The following is a 14,218-nucleotide window of genomic DNA, read 5'->3' on the forward strand; positions in this document are numbered from 1 at the left end:
AAAATATAGGGAAAAAGCTCTCTGACATTGGTCTTGGCCATGACTTTTTGGCTACGACACCAAAAGCACAAGCAACAAAGCAAAAATCAACAAATGGGACTACGTGCAACTAAAAGCCTTCTGTGCAGCAGGAGAAACAATAGCACGGAAAAGCAACATATGGAAGGGAAGAAAATATTTGCAAACCATACGTTTGATAAGAGGTTAAATATCCAAACCATATAAGGAACTCATAGACCCAATAGCAAAAATAAGTAAGTAAATAAATAAATAATAATAATAATCTGGTTAAAAATGGGCAAAGGACCTGAACAGCTCTTTTTCCAAAGAAGACGCGGCCAACAAATATATGAAAAGGTTCTCAACATCACTAACCAACAGGGAAATGCAAACCAGAACCACAATGAGATATCACCTCACACCTGCTAGGATGGCCATGATCAAAAAGACCAGAGGTAACAAATGCTGGAGAGGATGTAGAAAAAAGGGAACCCTGTGCACTGTTGGAAGGGATGTAAATTGGTACTGTCACTATGGGAAACAGTATGGAAGCTCTTCAAAAAATTAAAAATAGAACGACTCTATGATTCAGGAATCCTACTCCAGAGGAAATGAAATCACAGTCTCAAAGAGATACCTGCACCCCTAGGTTCCCTGCAGCATTATTCACAATAGCCAAGGCATGGAAACAGTCCGAGTGTCCGTCAATGGGTGGGTGGATAAAGAAAATGTGGCATATATATACGCAACGGAATGTTATTCGGCCATAAAAAGGAAAGCCAGACAATGCAACAACGTGGATGGGCCTTGAGGGCATTATGCTAAGTGAAATGAGGCAGATGGAGAGAGACAAATACTGTTACGTGATCTCACTTATAGGCGGAAGCTAAAAAGCCAAACTCATAGAAGCAGAGAGTAGACTGGTGGTCGCCAGGGGCTGGGGATGGAGGAAATGAAGAGATGTGGGTCAAAGGGGGTAAAGTTCCAGTTATAGGAGGAACGAGTCCCAGGGATCTACGGCATGATGGCTACAGTTAACAATACCGTGTTGTATATTTGACTGTTGTCATGAGAGTAGCTTCTAAGTGTTCTCACCATAACAACAAAATGATAATTACGTGTGATGAAGGATGTGTTAACTAACCTCATTATGGTCACATTTCCCAACATATGCATGCGTCAAATCGTTACGTTGTGCATCTTACACATACACGATGTTATGCATCAATTATACCAAGAAAGCTGGGGGAAATTTTTCCCCTAACTGGTGAGAGTGGCAAGCTGTAAAACAGTGTGGCTTCTGCTGAACACCTGCTTTCCTGGAATTTTGGTACATGACAGACAGAGGTCTCTATGTGACCAGCCCCCAGTAGAAAGCTCGGGTGCTGTGTCTCTAGCCGGCTGGGCAGAAACATCACACGTGTTGCTGCATTTTTGTTGCAGAGGGATGACAGTGCCCTGCCTAACTGCTCACGGAAGGAAAACAGCATGAGGAAGCTTGCACAGGAATTCCTCCAGACCCTGCCTGTCATTTCCCTTAGGAATATTCCCCGGCTGGGGGCACCTGGGTGGCTCAGTCGGTTGAGCGTCTGACTTTGGCTCAGGTCATGATCTCATGGTCCGTGAGTTCGAGCCCCGCATCAGGCTCTGTGCTGACAGCTCGGAGCCTAGAGCCTGCTTCAGATTCTGTGTCTCCCTATCTCTCTGTCCCTTCCCTGCTCCCGCTCTCTTTCTCTCAAGAATAAATAAACATTAAAAAAAAAAAAAAAAAAAGAGAACATTCCCTGGCTGTGTAACCTCATTGCACTGCCATAATCTTGGCTGTCAATACTCCTACATGCTGAGACCTGAGAGTTCGCCTAGCAAGTACCTTAATGTGGGAATGGCTTGGAGACCCCCAAGACAATAGGAAATGTAAAAGAGTGCTTACTTAGCACAGTACTTAGGACCCAGGAACTTCTCAATAGGTAGGAGATTTTAAGGGCCTTAGAAAATATCTAGGTTGAGAAGAGGGGAGTGGGGAAGTGGAGTGAAAAGTCGTTAAAAGCAAACACCACCCTGGGCACTCACTGTGCGGGCAGCAGGGACAAGGGGACTACAGTTGGGCCACATGGAGTCACCCGGGGGAGGAAGGTTGGGATCGTCCAACCAGCATACGCTTTGGGGTTGCTGAGTTCTGCATCCATCAGCCCACAGCACATGGCCAACTAATGAGGCTCGGCTGGAGCCTGCTCCCTACAGATGCACCGGGCACAAAAAGGGACTAAGAACATCTCAGAACTGTTCTGCGGAAGCAGGCGAGATCAGTACTCCACGGGGCTCTAACCGCACACCTTACCTTCTTGAACGTCAACGAGAGTAGAGGATAGCTGCCTCAGTAAAGGGTGTTATGACCTAGGCTCAGGCAGAAAAGTGTTTCCGGAATCGCGTTCCCCAGGACAGAGCAGGCTCCTCTTACCCGAAATCCACAGGCTCATTGTGTTGCAGATGTCCGACTTGAAATCGTGCGTGTTGAACCAGGACTGTGGGAAGCAGCAACAGAAGCTGGTGTACAGGGCTTTACTCAGAAGTGATGGCAGCCTCTGGGGAGGGCGGGGGCGGGGTGGGGGGGAAGCAGAGCTCAGGCCATGTTCTGGACGTTTCCACACCCAGAAAAGAGCCCCCGACCGTGGAAAGGATCCGTGATAAAACTCTCCACCTGACACCGTGCTGCCTTCCATTCATGGGGGGAGCAGTCTCTATCTGTCATTGGCCCACATCTTGGTGGACTCCTTACCCTACCTGGGGACCCCACCTCAGACCTCAGGCTAGGCTTGGCCGGCAACCTCCCCCTCTCGCTTGCCCTCTGCACGTGGTCTGCGGCTCAGCCCCTTCCGCCACCTCCAAAGAGTAGCCCGGATGACAAGATACATTTGACCCCCCCCCATCAGAGATTACAGGAAGTACCACGACTGTTATTTTTTTTCCCCTCTGCACGCGTGGAACTGTTGTCCCTTCTTAACTACGGTTGAGTTCAAATTATACATTTATATCTGGCTTTGTTCATTTAACAATATAGTAGAAGCGCTTCCTCGGGTTGTTAGAAACTCTTCGGGATTTTTTTTTCCCACGAGTGAACTTCATAACATTGTGTTGAGTAGGCATATCAAAATTTACTTCAACACCCCCCATCGGTGGATACCGTTTCTATGTCTGGCACATAGCAGGCAGTCAAAACTTTGTGGAATGCATGAGTGAAAGCAGTTTTTCCCGAGTATTCGATTATGACTTCCAGAAGATGGAATCACAGGGGCACCTGGGTGGCTCAGTCGGTGAAGCGTCCGACTTCGGCTCAGGTCACGATCTCGCGGTCCGTGAGTTCAAGCCCCGCGTCGGGCTCTGGGCTGATGGCTCAGAGCCTGGAGCCTGCTTCCGATTCTGTGTCTCCCTCTCTCTCTGCCCCTCCCCCGTTCATGCTCTGTCTCTCTCTGTCTCAAAAATAAATAAACGTTAAAAGAAAAAAAAATTAAAAAAAAAAAAAGATGGAATGACGATAGTAATCATAGCAGCTATGATATGTTGGGGGCTTATCGTAGCAAAAATGTATCGATGCACTTCTCTCTCAGACTGTCAGAGTGTCATTTCCCTAGATCCTTCACAACCCTGGCGATTATTCTTTTTAATCCATGCAATCCAGCAGGTAAAAAGGGGCATCAAATGGCTATTGTTTTAATTTGTATGTTTGACGACTGTTAAGGGTGAACTTTTTTTCCCATTTGTATTTCTTCCCTGATGAATTTCTGGTTTGGTACTTTGTCCGCTGGTCTAGAAGGGGTTTCATAAGATTTATAAGAGTTCTTTTTTTTTTTTTAAGTTGTTGTGTATTTAAGTAATCTCTGTACCCAACGTGGGGCTCGAACTCATGACCCCGAGATCAAGAGATGAACGCTCCTCCAACTGAGCCAGCCAGGCGTCCCGATTTGTAAGAGTTCTTTCCATTGTGTGACATATATGCTCCGTGATTTCTGCAGTTTCGCATTTGCCTTTTAACTTTGTGGTAATTTATTTACGTAGTTAAATCAGTCTTTGTGAATGTATGTATATTCATGCTTTTTAATTTTAAAATCACATGCTTATTTGAATACTACAGGAATATTTAAAGTAGAAAAGGAAGTCTCTTACAACCTCATTCCCCAGAGATAATCATTGCTAAGAGCTGGGTAAGTATTTTTCCAGATTTTTTTTTTCTATTCATAGGCACACATGCATATATACATATACATTTTTAAACACAGAGTTCTAGAAATTTCTTTGCTTTCCACTTAAAATACGCCATATATAGATCTACCTTATTTTTTTGTGACTGCGGCATTGCAAGTCTGTGTATGAATATAGCACAACTTACTAATTACTCCCTCACAGAAAGAATGTTAAGGGCATTCTATTGGCATTAGCGTGATTTTTTGTTCTCCCAACAGTGGTTGATGCTCACTTTCAAGAGAGCCTCTTCATAGTGGGATTTGGATTCATGCAACAAGAGAGACGCGTAGTGTTGGGATATCCGATCAAACAGCTTATTCTGGATCTCCTTGTTTGGCTACCAGGAATAAGAGTGGAGAAGGAGTTACTAGAGCCTCCTGATGAACCGGCTAAGGCCTGAGGTTCTTAAATACGTACTCCTCTTATTCTCGAGAGGTTGAACCTCCTGTCATTTACGAAATAGTACGCTGATTTTTATAGGATTTATGAAATCGATTTGTACGTGGGGCGGATTGTTGAAGCAAGTGCGCAAACTCTGGGGTGGGAGGTCCCGACCCTGCTCCCGGCCCTGTGCTCGACCAGCCATGTGTCAGGGACCAGTTCCTGATGCTCAGGGGGCTACGGGACATTGTGCGGAGGCTGAAGCACAGGATGGATGGACGAGACACGGGTGGGGAAGGGAAGGGGTGGCAGATGGGGCTGCAGGGGTGCTCCATAGAATCAGAGAGCCTGGTAGCCCGTGTTAGAGACATTGGGGTTTATTCCATAGAAAAGTAACTTAAGCAAGGGAGAGAAGCACGCAGATTTACCTGGTACCTCTCGTGAAAGATCCACCAGAAGCTATCCAGCCATATGGCTCTTGGAGAAGGAGAAGACAGAAACTTCTCTAATTCTCTATCGGAGCAGAAAGACTTGGGAAGAAAAAAAAAAACACAACAACAACAACAACAAAATTCACATTATTATTGCTGTTGTCTTTGAAAACACAATTTTTCATTGTTTCATGATTTCACTGTGGCTGTGGAGCCGCAACAGGATTAATAATTAATAATAATAATTAATAATAATTAATAATGATAATAATATAATTAATTAATAATAAATAATATACAATAAATAATTAAATAAATAATAATATTATTTACACTATTTATATTTATAATTATTTATAATTATTATTTATAATAATAAATAATATAATAATTAATAATTAATTATCAATAATTAATAATCCTCTCCGTTCAGAACCCGCCTTTCCTCCTACGTTCCACAGCTTGTTATTGTCGCTAACCACACCATCTTCCCACCCGTCATCTTTGGAGTCAACTTAAAAGAAACACTTACCCTTTTAGTTTAGTGAGTGCCGACTATTTGCCTTTCCAGGTATTTTTGCACATTCTCATCTAACCGCTAAGATAATCACACAAGGCGTGTTACTACTATCCCCATTTTACAGACGAGCCAACTGAGGACCGAAGAGCTGAAGTCCCTTGCCCAAAGAGATACAGCCAGCGAGTGGCAGAGCCAGCACTGGAATCTGTAACTGGAGGCAGCTTCCCCGTTCTGTCACCTACTCCGATCAGCGGCAATCAACAAACACACACGCTACACAGCTGCAAGCCACTGGACCAGGAGATTCTGCGGGGTTCACGGTAAGCACATGCAACTCTAAAATCGGAATTATCAGCGAACTCGGAGGGGCAGGAAGTTCAGACTTCGTTGCAAGGCGACCCGGTAACCTGACTCTGATTCCAGAGCTATCATCTTAATAGCGTAATGACATGTAATATTTGTTGAATGTTTACCATGTGTCTGGCACAGGGCTGTGCCCTTCACCCCTCACCTCATTTCGTTTGTTACCATCTAGGTGGTAGCTACTACAGGCATCCCCGGTTTATAGAAGAGGAAAGGGAGGGTCCGAAAGTTTAGGACTCTTGCCCAAGTTTGCATGGCCGGGGAGGCTCCGGAGCAGGCAGCTTGACCCCAGAGACACCACACACGCTGCCTCTTAGCATTATGAAGAGCGAAGAGATCCCATTCCTGCCCCCTCTTGGATGCAAAGGGGGAGACTCCTTGGCTCTCCCTTCAGGCCTATGGAAGCTGGGGGCAGGGTGCGTGGATAAGCCTCCCTCATCGGCAGGGAGTTCTCTGAGCCCAGCTCTCTGCTTTGTCTTTTTCACCGTTCCTCACGTTTCCTTAGAGAAAGCATACAGTCAGAGCAGTTCAGAGCACAGACTTCGAATCCAGCTGGATTCAAATCCGGCTCTTATGCTAAGAAGCTGTGTGGCCTTGAGCAACGTTATTGAACCTGTATGTGCTCAGCTTCCTCAACCAGAGGACAGAGGGAAACTGAAGGACTCCATAAGAATCTGCTTTCTGTGGGAGGCCTGAGTGGCTCAGTCGGTTAAGCTTCTGACTCTGGGTTTTGGCTCAGGTCATGATCTTGCGGTTTGTGGGTTCGAGCCTACTTGGGATTCTCTCTCTCTCTGCTCCTCCCCAGCTAATGCTCTCTCTCTCAAAATAAATAAATAAACTTAAAAAAAAAAAAAGACCCTGCTTTTTGCTCCTTTTTCCTCTTCTATTCTTGCTAGGACCTGCACACCCCACTTTACACAAGCCTCATAATGCAAATGGTGCCTGTCCTCCTTGTAAAGTACAAGGAGTTGATGATTTCTTTAGAATAGACGTCTAAGGGAGGACCGGGTGAGAATGGCCAGAAAAACCATCATATGCATATTCCGGACCACGGATGCTAAACATCTTGATGCCAAGACCCCCGGGCTCCAAGGAATAACACCTGGGCCTTGGTCTTTGTGCTAACCGTTCCCTGATGCCTGAGAGGACACATACACCGGAACACCATCTTCAGTAAAAACCCTAGACCCCAAACATAGACAAGATTCATATCCCTTTCCTTTCTGAGTCTCCCAGACACTCTGTCTCTACCTGCACTCTCTCTATACCTTTAATAAACTCTGCTTTCACTTCCTGCTGGCCCCTGTTTGATTTCTATCCTGTGTGCAGCCAGGGACCCTTGGACCCAGCCTACCAGCATCACGGAGAACGGAGAGGACAGCGATCGTCCCTGCCTCGAGGACTGCCATGACCGTTACATGAGTGAGTGACACACACAAAGTGCTCAGCACAGTGTCAGGCACTTAGGAAACACTCACTAAAGGTGTGCTAGCTCTTCCTTATTTATTCACACTCTTGCTTCCTTTCAAAGAGCTCATTTCAGCCCCTCAACAGCTATTTACTGAGCACCTACTAGGTGCTTAGATGGTGATGGAGAGTCCCCGCCCTGGAGACGTTCACAAGTAAGCAGACATTTATAATGCAGTGTGATGGGTGCCTTAAGAGAAGGAATCCCAGGGGCATATAGAGGGGCTCTGGGGTACCGGGGAGAGTAAAAATGACTGGATGGGGGTGCCTGAGTGGCTCAATCAGTTGAGGATCTGACTTCGGCTCAGGTCGTGATCTCACAGCTCGTGAGTTCGAGCCCTGCATCGGGCTCTGTGCTGACAGCTTGGAGCCTGGAGCCTGCTTCAGATTCTGTGTCTCCCTCTCTCTCTCTCCCCCCACTCTGCTCATGCTCTCTCTCTGTCTCAAAAATAAACATTAAAGAAAAATAAAAAAAAAATAAATCACAGTAGAAAAAAAAAAAAAAAAGACCAGAGGAAGAAGGGAGAAGGTACATTAGAGGGGACCGAGATGGCCAGGCAGAAGGCATGCTGAACAGCAGGTGCAGTGATCCAGACAGGAAGGTGTGGGGCTTGAACTTGGCAGTGGCAGCAAGGAGGAGGAGGAGGTACAGGGAAGACAGCAGGTGAATCTCAGTGATGGCTCAGACGCAGGGGTGAGGACCAGGGAGGAGACTGGCTTATGCTTGGCTGGAAGGCTGCAGTTTTCGACCAGACAGGAGGAGAAGCAGTGTCATGAGTCTGAGAAGGGCAGGAGGCGGGGGGATATGGGAGTCGGAGTGCAGCATGGGGTTTGGAGGTGGTGACACAGTCCCTAAGTGTGATTAGCCTCATGCGGGGAGATGACTCATGTCCACCCCCTTCCCGCCCACGAGTCTGTGTAGAGGAAGAAGACGGAGCAGAGGCAGGGGTCCTGAAGAACGTGGGCTTGGAAGGCCAAAGCGTGCTGCCTGCATAGACGGAGAAGCTGCTACAGGGACCGAGGAAGGACACAACTGTCAAGTGCAGGGAGTCATCCTCTCGGCCAGTTCTACAGAGAGGTCGTCTAATGGAACAACAGAAACACATCCTGTGGACTTGGCCTTCTGAGAGCCAAGGGCGGACAGACACGGCCACTTTCAGTGATGGGAAAGGAATGGGGGTGGGTCACAGCAGCACCGAGGAGAGAATGGCAGTGAGAATGTGAGGGCAGCTCTTGGCCTCCGAGGCTCGGCTGGGGCCAACCACTGACCCAGGGACACGGGCCTTTCGTCCTCATGGAGCTCACGGTCCAGTGATGGCCTCCCGTTTCTCCAGAGCAGAGGCAATGTCACTGCCAAGAGGGAAGGTGCGGTGACAGAGGAGAGGGTTCGAGGAGGCAAGGAAGGGTTTGCAATGGCCCCTGAAGAGCTGGAACAGGGTCCTTTTAAAGGTAAGACACAGGGGGGCGCCTGGGTGGCTCAGTCTGTTAAGGGTCTGACTCTTGATTTCAGATCAGTTCATGATCTCACAGTTTCATGGGTTCAGACCCCATCCACCTTTATGTGGGCAGTGCAGGGCTTGCTTGGGATTCTCTCCCTCTCTCTCTGCCCCTCCCCCACTTGTGTTCTCTCTGTCTCTCTCAAAATAAATAAACTTAAAAAAAAAACAAAGGTAATGGGGCACCTGGGTAGCTCAATCAGTTCAGCATCCAACTTCGGCTCAGGTCACGATCTCACGGTTCATCAGTTCGAGCCCTGCATCCGGCTCTCTGCTGACAGCTCAGAGCCTGGAACCTGATTCTGATTCTGTGTCTCCCTCTCTCTCTACCCCTGCCCTGCTTGTGCTTTGTCTATCTCTCAAAAATAAAGAAAAATAAACATAAAATCTTTTAGTTTTTATTTTTTAATTAAAATTCAATGTTTAGGGGCACCTGGGTGGCTCAGTCGGTTGGGTGTCCGACTTCGGCTCAGGTCATGATCTCACAGTCTGTGGGTTCGAGCCCCACATTGGGCTCTGTGCTGACAGCTCAGAGCCTGGAGCCTGCTTCAGGTTCTGTGTCTCCCTCTCTCTCTGCTCCTCCCCTGCTCATGCTCTGTCTCTCTCTGTGTCAAAAATAAAAACATAAAATTAAAATAAAATAAAATAAAATAAAATAAAATAAAATAAAATAAAATAAAATTCAATGTTTATTTATTTGGGGGGGCTGGGGGGAAGTGCAGAGAGAGAGAGAGAGAGAGAGAGAGAGAGACAGAGGATCTGAAGCAGGCTCTGTGCTGACAGCAGAGAGCCCGATATAGGGCTCATGAACGGTGAGATCATGACCTGAGCTGAAGTCAGATGCTGAACAGACTGAGCCACCCAGGTGCCCCAATAAAATCTTAAAAAAAAAAAAAAAAATTAAAATAAAGCCAAGACACAAATTTGCCTTGAGTTTCCTGGGAGCCGAAGGAAAACACCAGTTATAAGACTAAAATCATGCCAGGGGATGTGTAGTTTTTCTGGGGATTAAGGCCTAAGGAGAACATTCCCCATGGGACCTCAAAAATGGAACACTAAGTAACAGCAGTCACTGTCCTCGGGGCTACCCACACAGCAAATGGAACACGAATACATGTGGCTGTGCCAGTGGGCCTGTGCAGGGCAAGCAAAGTCATGGGCTGGAAGGTCACACAGGGACAACAGGCCCATAAAACATACAACCTATTTGTTCTCAAATCTCTCTCCTATCTATCTCTCTATCTCTCTATCTCTCTATCTATCTATCTACCCACCTACCTATCTATCTATCATCTATCTTTAACTTTTTTTTTATTATTATTTAAGTAATCTCTACACCTCAGGTGGGATTTGAACTCACAGCCCCAAGATCAAGAGTCGCATGCTCTTCTGAGTGAGCCAGCCAGGTGCCCCGTTCTTTTTTTTTTTTTTTTTTTTTGAAGTACAGGCAAAGGAGGGAAAAAAAAGTATGACCTTATCACTCAGTGAACATCGGTGATATCTACTATGGTTGCATCACCAGATTTTCCTGTATGTGCTTACGTAGCATCATACTGTAGAGTTTTATATACTGATATCTTTCATTTAACACCACAGCATAGCGCAATACACTCTTTGTAAACATTGATTTTAATGGCTAAATAGTCCATGATACATATACCCCAAATGACCGTGCTAGTCTTCTATTATTCATCATTAAGCTAATAGCACTGATAATAAAAACTACCATTTTCTGAGAACTTCTGACTTACTAGGCACTGCGCTAAGGACTTTCTATACACTTAAATGAGATCCTTATCTTATTTAATGTTACAATAACACCTCCAGGTAGAGACTGCTTTTATCCTTACTTTACAGCAGAAACTAGAGCCCAGAGAGCTACTTAGCCACCAAGAGGCACTACCTCCCTTCCAGTTTCTTGCTGTCCCAAATAACAATGTGGGGAATATCTTCTTGCACTGTCCTGGAGGGAATGTGACGTTGTGAGTGCCCGCCGCTCCTCCACCCCTCTGCCAAAGACGGCAGGGGACCAGGCACCTGGGCCCAGAGCCCCTACCGACTGGTTAAAGGCAGCTGTCCACTTGCTGACTGCAGTCCATGCTGGAGCCAGGCGCTGGAACTCCAGCAAATACCACTGTCATCTTGGGCGGCGGCTGGCCCACACAGACCATCACTCTGAGAAAGTCTGAACGCAAGACACAGAGGAATGAGACCGACGGAGCTGATGCAGAGACATCGCCGCCGGAGAGAAGGCAGCAGGGAGAAATCGTGAAGAGAGGAGGGAGTGAAGGAAGGTGGCTGGGCAGAGGGAGAGAGGAGCGAGGGAAAGAGAGACAAAGGGACAGAGGGAGGAGGAGAAAAGAGAGAGAGATGGGGTAGTAAGTGGTTTGAGGCAGCAGTAGGAAGTACAGGTAGACAAGGCTAAGAACCTGGGTCCCAGCAGGGGACGACGATTAGAACTGCTTTGGGGACACCATGAAGGGCGATGAGACCAGCTATAGGGCTGCGGATACCATTTCCTGGGCTTCCTCCCCTCCCCACACCTCTGTGCACTCATCCCCACCTCTTGAGTGGTCTCACATATTCTAGGCCTTGGAATACCGGCCCCACCCTCCGCCCTGCTTCCCAAGGAACCCAGTGTGCTCCAATGCACTCCTCTCCAAGTGGTTGTTCTCCCCAAGGGGCACCAAGGGACGTGGGAGGAAAATACTCTAACTAATGTCTAACTAAGAGAAATAAGAAATTAAGATTACTAATATATAATGTAGCAGTTGACAACAGAGCATGTATGTATATCATTTACAAAAAAACATAGATCATGATGGTGCACGCTCAAAATTTTTTGCCAATAAGACACATGATCAAAGCAGTCTGGGGGCGCCTGAGTGGCTCAGTCGGTTAAGAGTCTGACTTCGGCGCAGGTCACGATCTCACGGTTTGTGAGTTCAAGCCCCACATCGGACTCTATGCTGACAGCTCAGAGCCTGAAGCCTGCTTCGGATTCTGTGTCTCCCTCTCTCTCTGCCCTCCCTTGCTCGTGCTCTGTCTGTCTCTCTCTCGCAAAAATAAACATTAAAAAGAATTTTAATGAAAAATGAAAAATTAAAAAAAAACAGTCTGGAAATGAGTGCTCAGGGAGGAAGAATCTAGGTTTTGGAGGGAACATGGGCTTGGGTTCTAATCTCGGCTCAGTTACTTGCAAACTGTCTGGCCGTGGAAACTGACTTACTTAGTGAACCTGACTCAGTTCCTTGGGGTATAGAACGGGGACGGCTATGTCTGTCTGCCACATGGTGGCTGTAAAGCTGGGGTACAGCTGGGCCCACAGCAGGGGGATCACACAGTTGGTAACATTGGTGAGCTGCCCACTCTCCTTCCTTACCTTGCCACTAAGGCGGTTTCTCTCAGCCCGGACCACATTGCCCACCATGTCACAGAAGTTCACCCCATTTGGAAGCCTGTTCGGCACAGCGCTGTTAAATTTATGTGGGTGCTGGTACAGCTCCACCAGCAGATTTTTATTTGCTGTTTTCTGAAACAAAAAGCAGATATGAAAATCAGGTCCATCATTTGACAGCTTAAACTAAAACTAAAAACTAGGCTATCTTCCCCTTTTTATCACGAAGATGGTGTAACAAGCTTACAGAAACTGGACAAAATGGGGGCACATTCAGGACCCCAGCACCTCTTACCAAATGATTTACATTATTTCTATTTTCCCTTTCAGGCTCTGAGCATGTTTGCAAATATGCAGATATAACTCGACTCATGTTACAATACATAAATACACACACACACACACACACACACACACACACACACACACATACACACACACGGTGTCCTGCTTTCTCCACCTTAGATTTTCCACATTGCTACACTGTCTTCAAATGTATCACTTCAGAGAATAGATCCTGTTATGAAGATGGGCTATCATTTAATTAACTACTCACGGATTACCTCCAATTAATATTACTGTCATTAATAATTTGGAGCATACAGTTTCCCCCTTGGGTTTATTCATTATGAATTTCTGGGGGAAAAAGGCAATATAACAACTATAAAAAATGTGAAGATACAGAAAAGTGGAAAGAGAAAACCAATTGCCATCACCCGAGGCACCTGCTGGAAGGAAACATTTTGGGGGACTGAGTTACTTTTCTTTTTTTAAGTGTATTTATTTATTTGTTTTGAGATAGAGACAGAGAGCGAACTACTTTAAGATCCTCTAAAAAGGGCACTCTGAAGTTTTCCTGCACAATCACCATCCAGGTGCCAAGCGTCCCCTCCCCAGGACTAAAATCTCTTTCATGCCCAGCAGAAACCAGTCAGAGAGAGACCCAGCAGCAGATCCCTTACCCTTTTATTGATGAAAGATTTGACATTCCTAGATTCCGAGCCTCTGCAAATATGCTGTGATTTTCTGTGACTCTTGTCTGCAGAAGAATGGAAGAAGAGAAAGGATGTAACCACGAGGTCTGTCCGTCGCTGTGCAGTAACCATAGCTGGGATGTTTCACTCACTCAGCCTGAGCTGCCAGAGGACGGTCACACTGTTAGTCTCACTGGTCCCCGCCTGAGTTGCTGGCTCCCTGGATCCAGGACCCACCGCAGACAAGCTGTCCCCTTGCCCCCAAGCCTGTTCCCTTGTCTGTAAACTCTGTTCAGCGGCACCTAGCCCACAGCTGGGGGCATTGCAAAGATTTAATAGGAGAAGTGCCACCTGGTAGGCCGTCTCTAAGTGCGCCGTCCTTCCCTCCTAACTTGCCCAATGCCAGCAAGTCAGACATGAGACTCCTCCAGAAGAGGACAAAGCTATCCTCAGTTGAAATGCTGGATTCCTGCTTAACTGCATTTGAGATACTAACAATAGCCAAACCCCACAGAAACACCATCAAGGCTATGAGAAAGGATTTTTGCCTCTGTCTCCCGGGTCGCCGTGACTTTGCTCTCTCAAAGCCTTCTTCTCCAACTCAAATCTCTCAATTGCCTTCAAAAACCAGAAAGAAATGGGGCATTAGGGATTCGTGCAGATCTCGGTGCGGGATGAGGGTCAGAGATCAGGCCATTTCCCCTGCTGGTGCGCAAAAGGCCTGGAGTACAGGTTGTGGCAGCGCCTCCCTGTCTTCCCCGTAGGTGCCAGGGTCTCCGTGGCCACTGGTGTCACTGACCTCATTCCCACCCCCACCGAGTGTCACCACCGATACATCCCCCCACCTTGCCTTCTCCCACGCTGCCCCTCCTCCTGGCTATGCCTCCTCTTGTCTATACCTCTGAGGAGGTACAGGATGTGGGAATGGGGCTCCAATCAAGCTCCCTGGG

The 14,218-nt window shown here is 46.9% G+C and overlaps 1 protein-coding gene across 11 annotated transcripts in view; it reads right to left on the minus strand.

Moving 5' to 3' along the window:
• FAM227A (family with sequence similarity 227 member A) overlaps nucleotides 1-14,218 on the minus strand; it is a 79,334-nt gene that overhangs the window by 51,553 nt on the left and 13,563 nt on the right. For 7 of the 11 annotated variants that reach the window (XM_045062367.1, XM_045062366.1, XM_045062365.1 and 4 more), the window contains 6 exons: nucleotides 13,817-13,886; nucleotides 13,257-13,333; nucleotides 12,280-12,429; nucleotides 5,049-5,150; nucleotides 4,472-4,576; nucleotides 2,459-2,582 (listed from right to left, as the gene is read on the minus strand). In XM_045062367.1, the coding sequence (XP_044918302.1) occupies nucleotides 2,459-2,582; nucleotides 4,472-4,576; nucleotides 5,049-5,150; nucleotides 12,280-12,429; nucleotides 13,257-13,333; nucleotides 13,817-13,886 (628 nt within the window). The remainder of the gene's footprint in view (nucleotides 1-2,458; nucleotides 2,583-4,471; nucleotides 4,577-5,048; nucleotides 5,151-12,279; nucleotides 12,430-13,256; nucleotides 13,334-13,816; nucleotides 13,887-14,218) is intronic. The other 4 variants (XM_045062372.1, XM_045062370.1, XM_045062369.1 and 1 more) reach the window with 3 other exon arrangements.

The sequence above is a fragment of the Felis catus genome, chromosome B4 (genome assembly GCF_018350175.1).
Source record: "Felis catus isolate Fca126 chromosome B4, F.catus_Fca126_mat1.0, whole genome shotgun sequence".
Taxonomy (NCBI): domain Eukaryota; kingdom Metazoa; phylum Chordata; class Mammalia; order Carnivora; family Felidae; genus Felis; species Felis catus.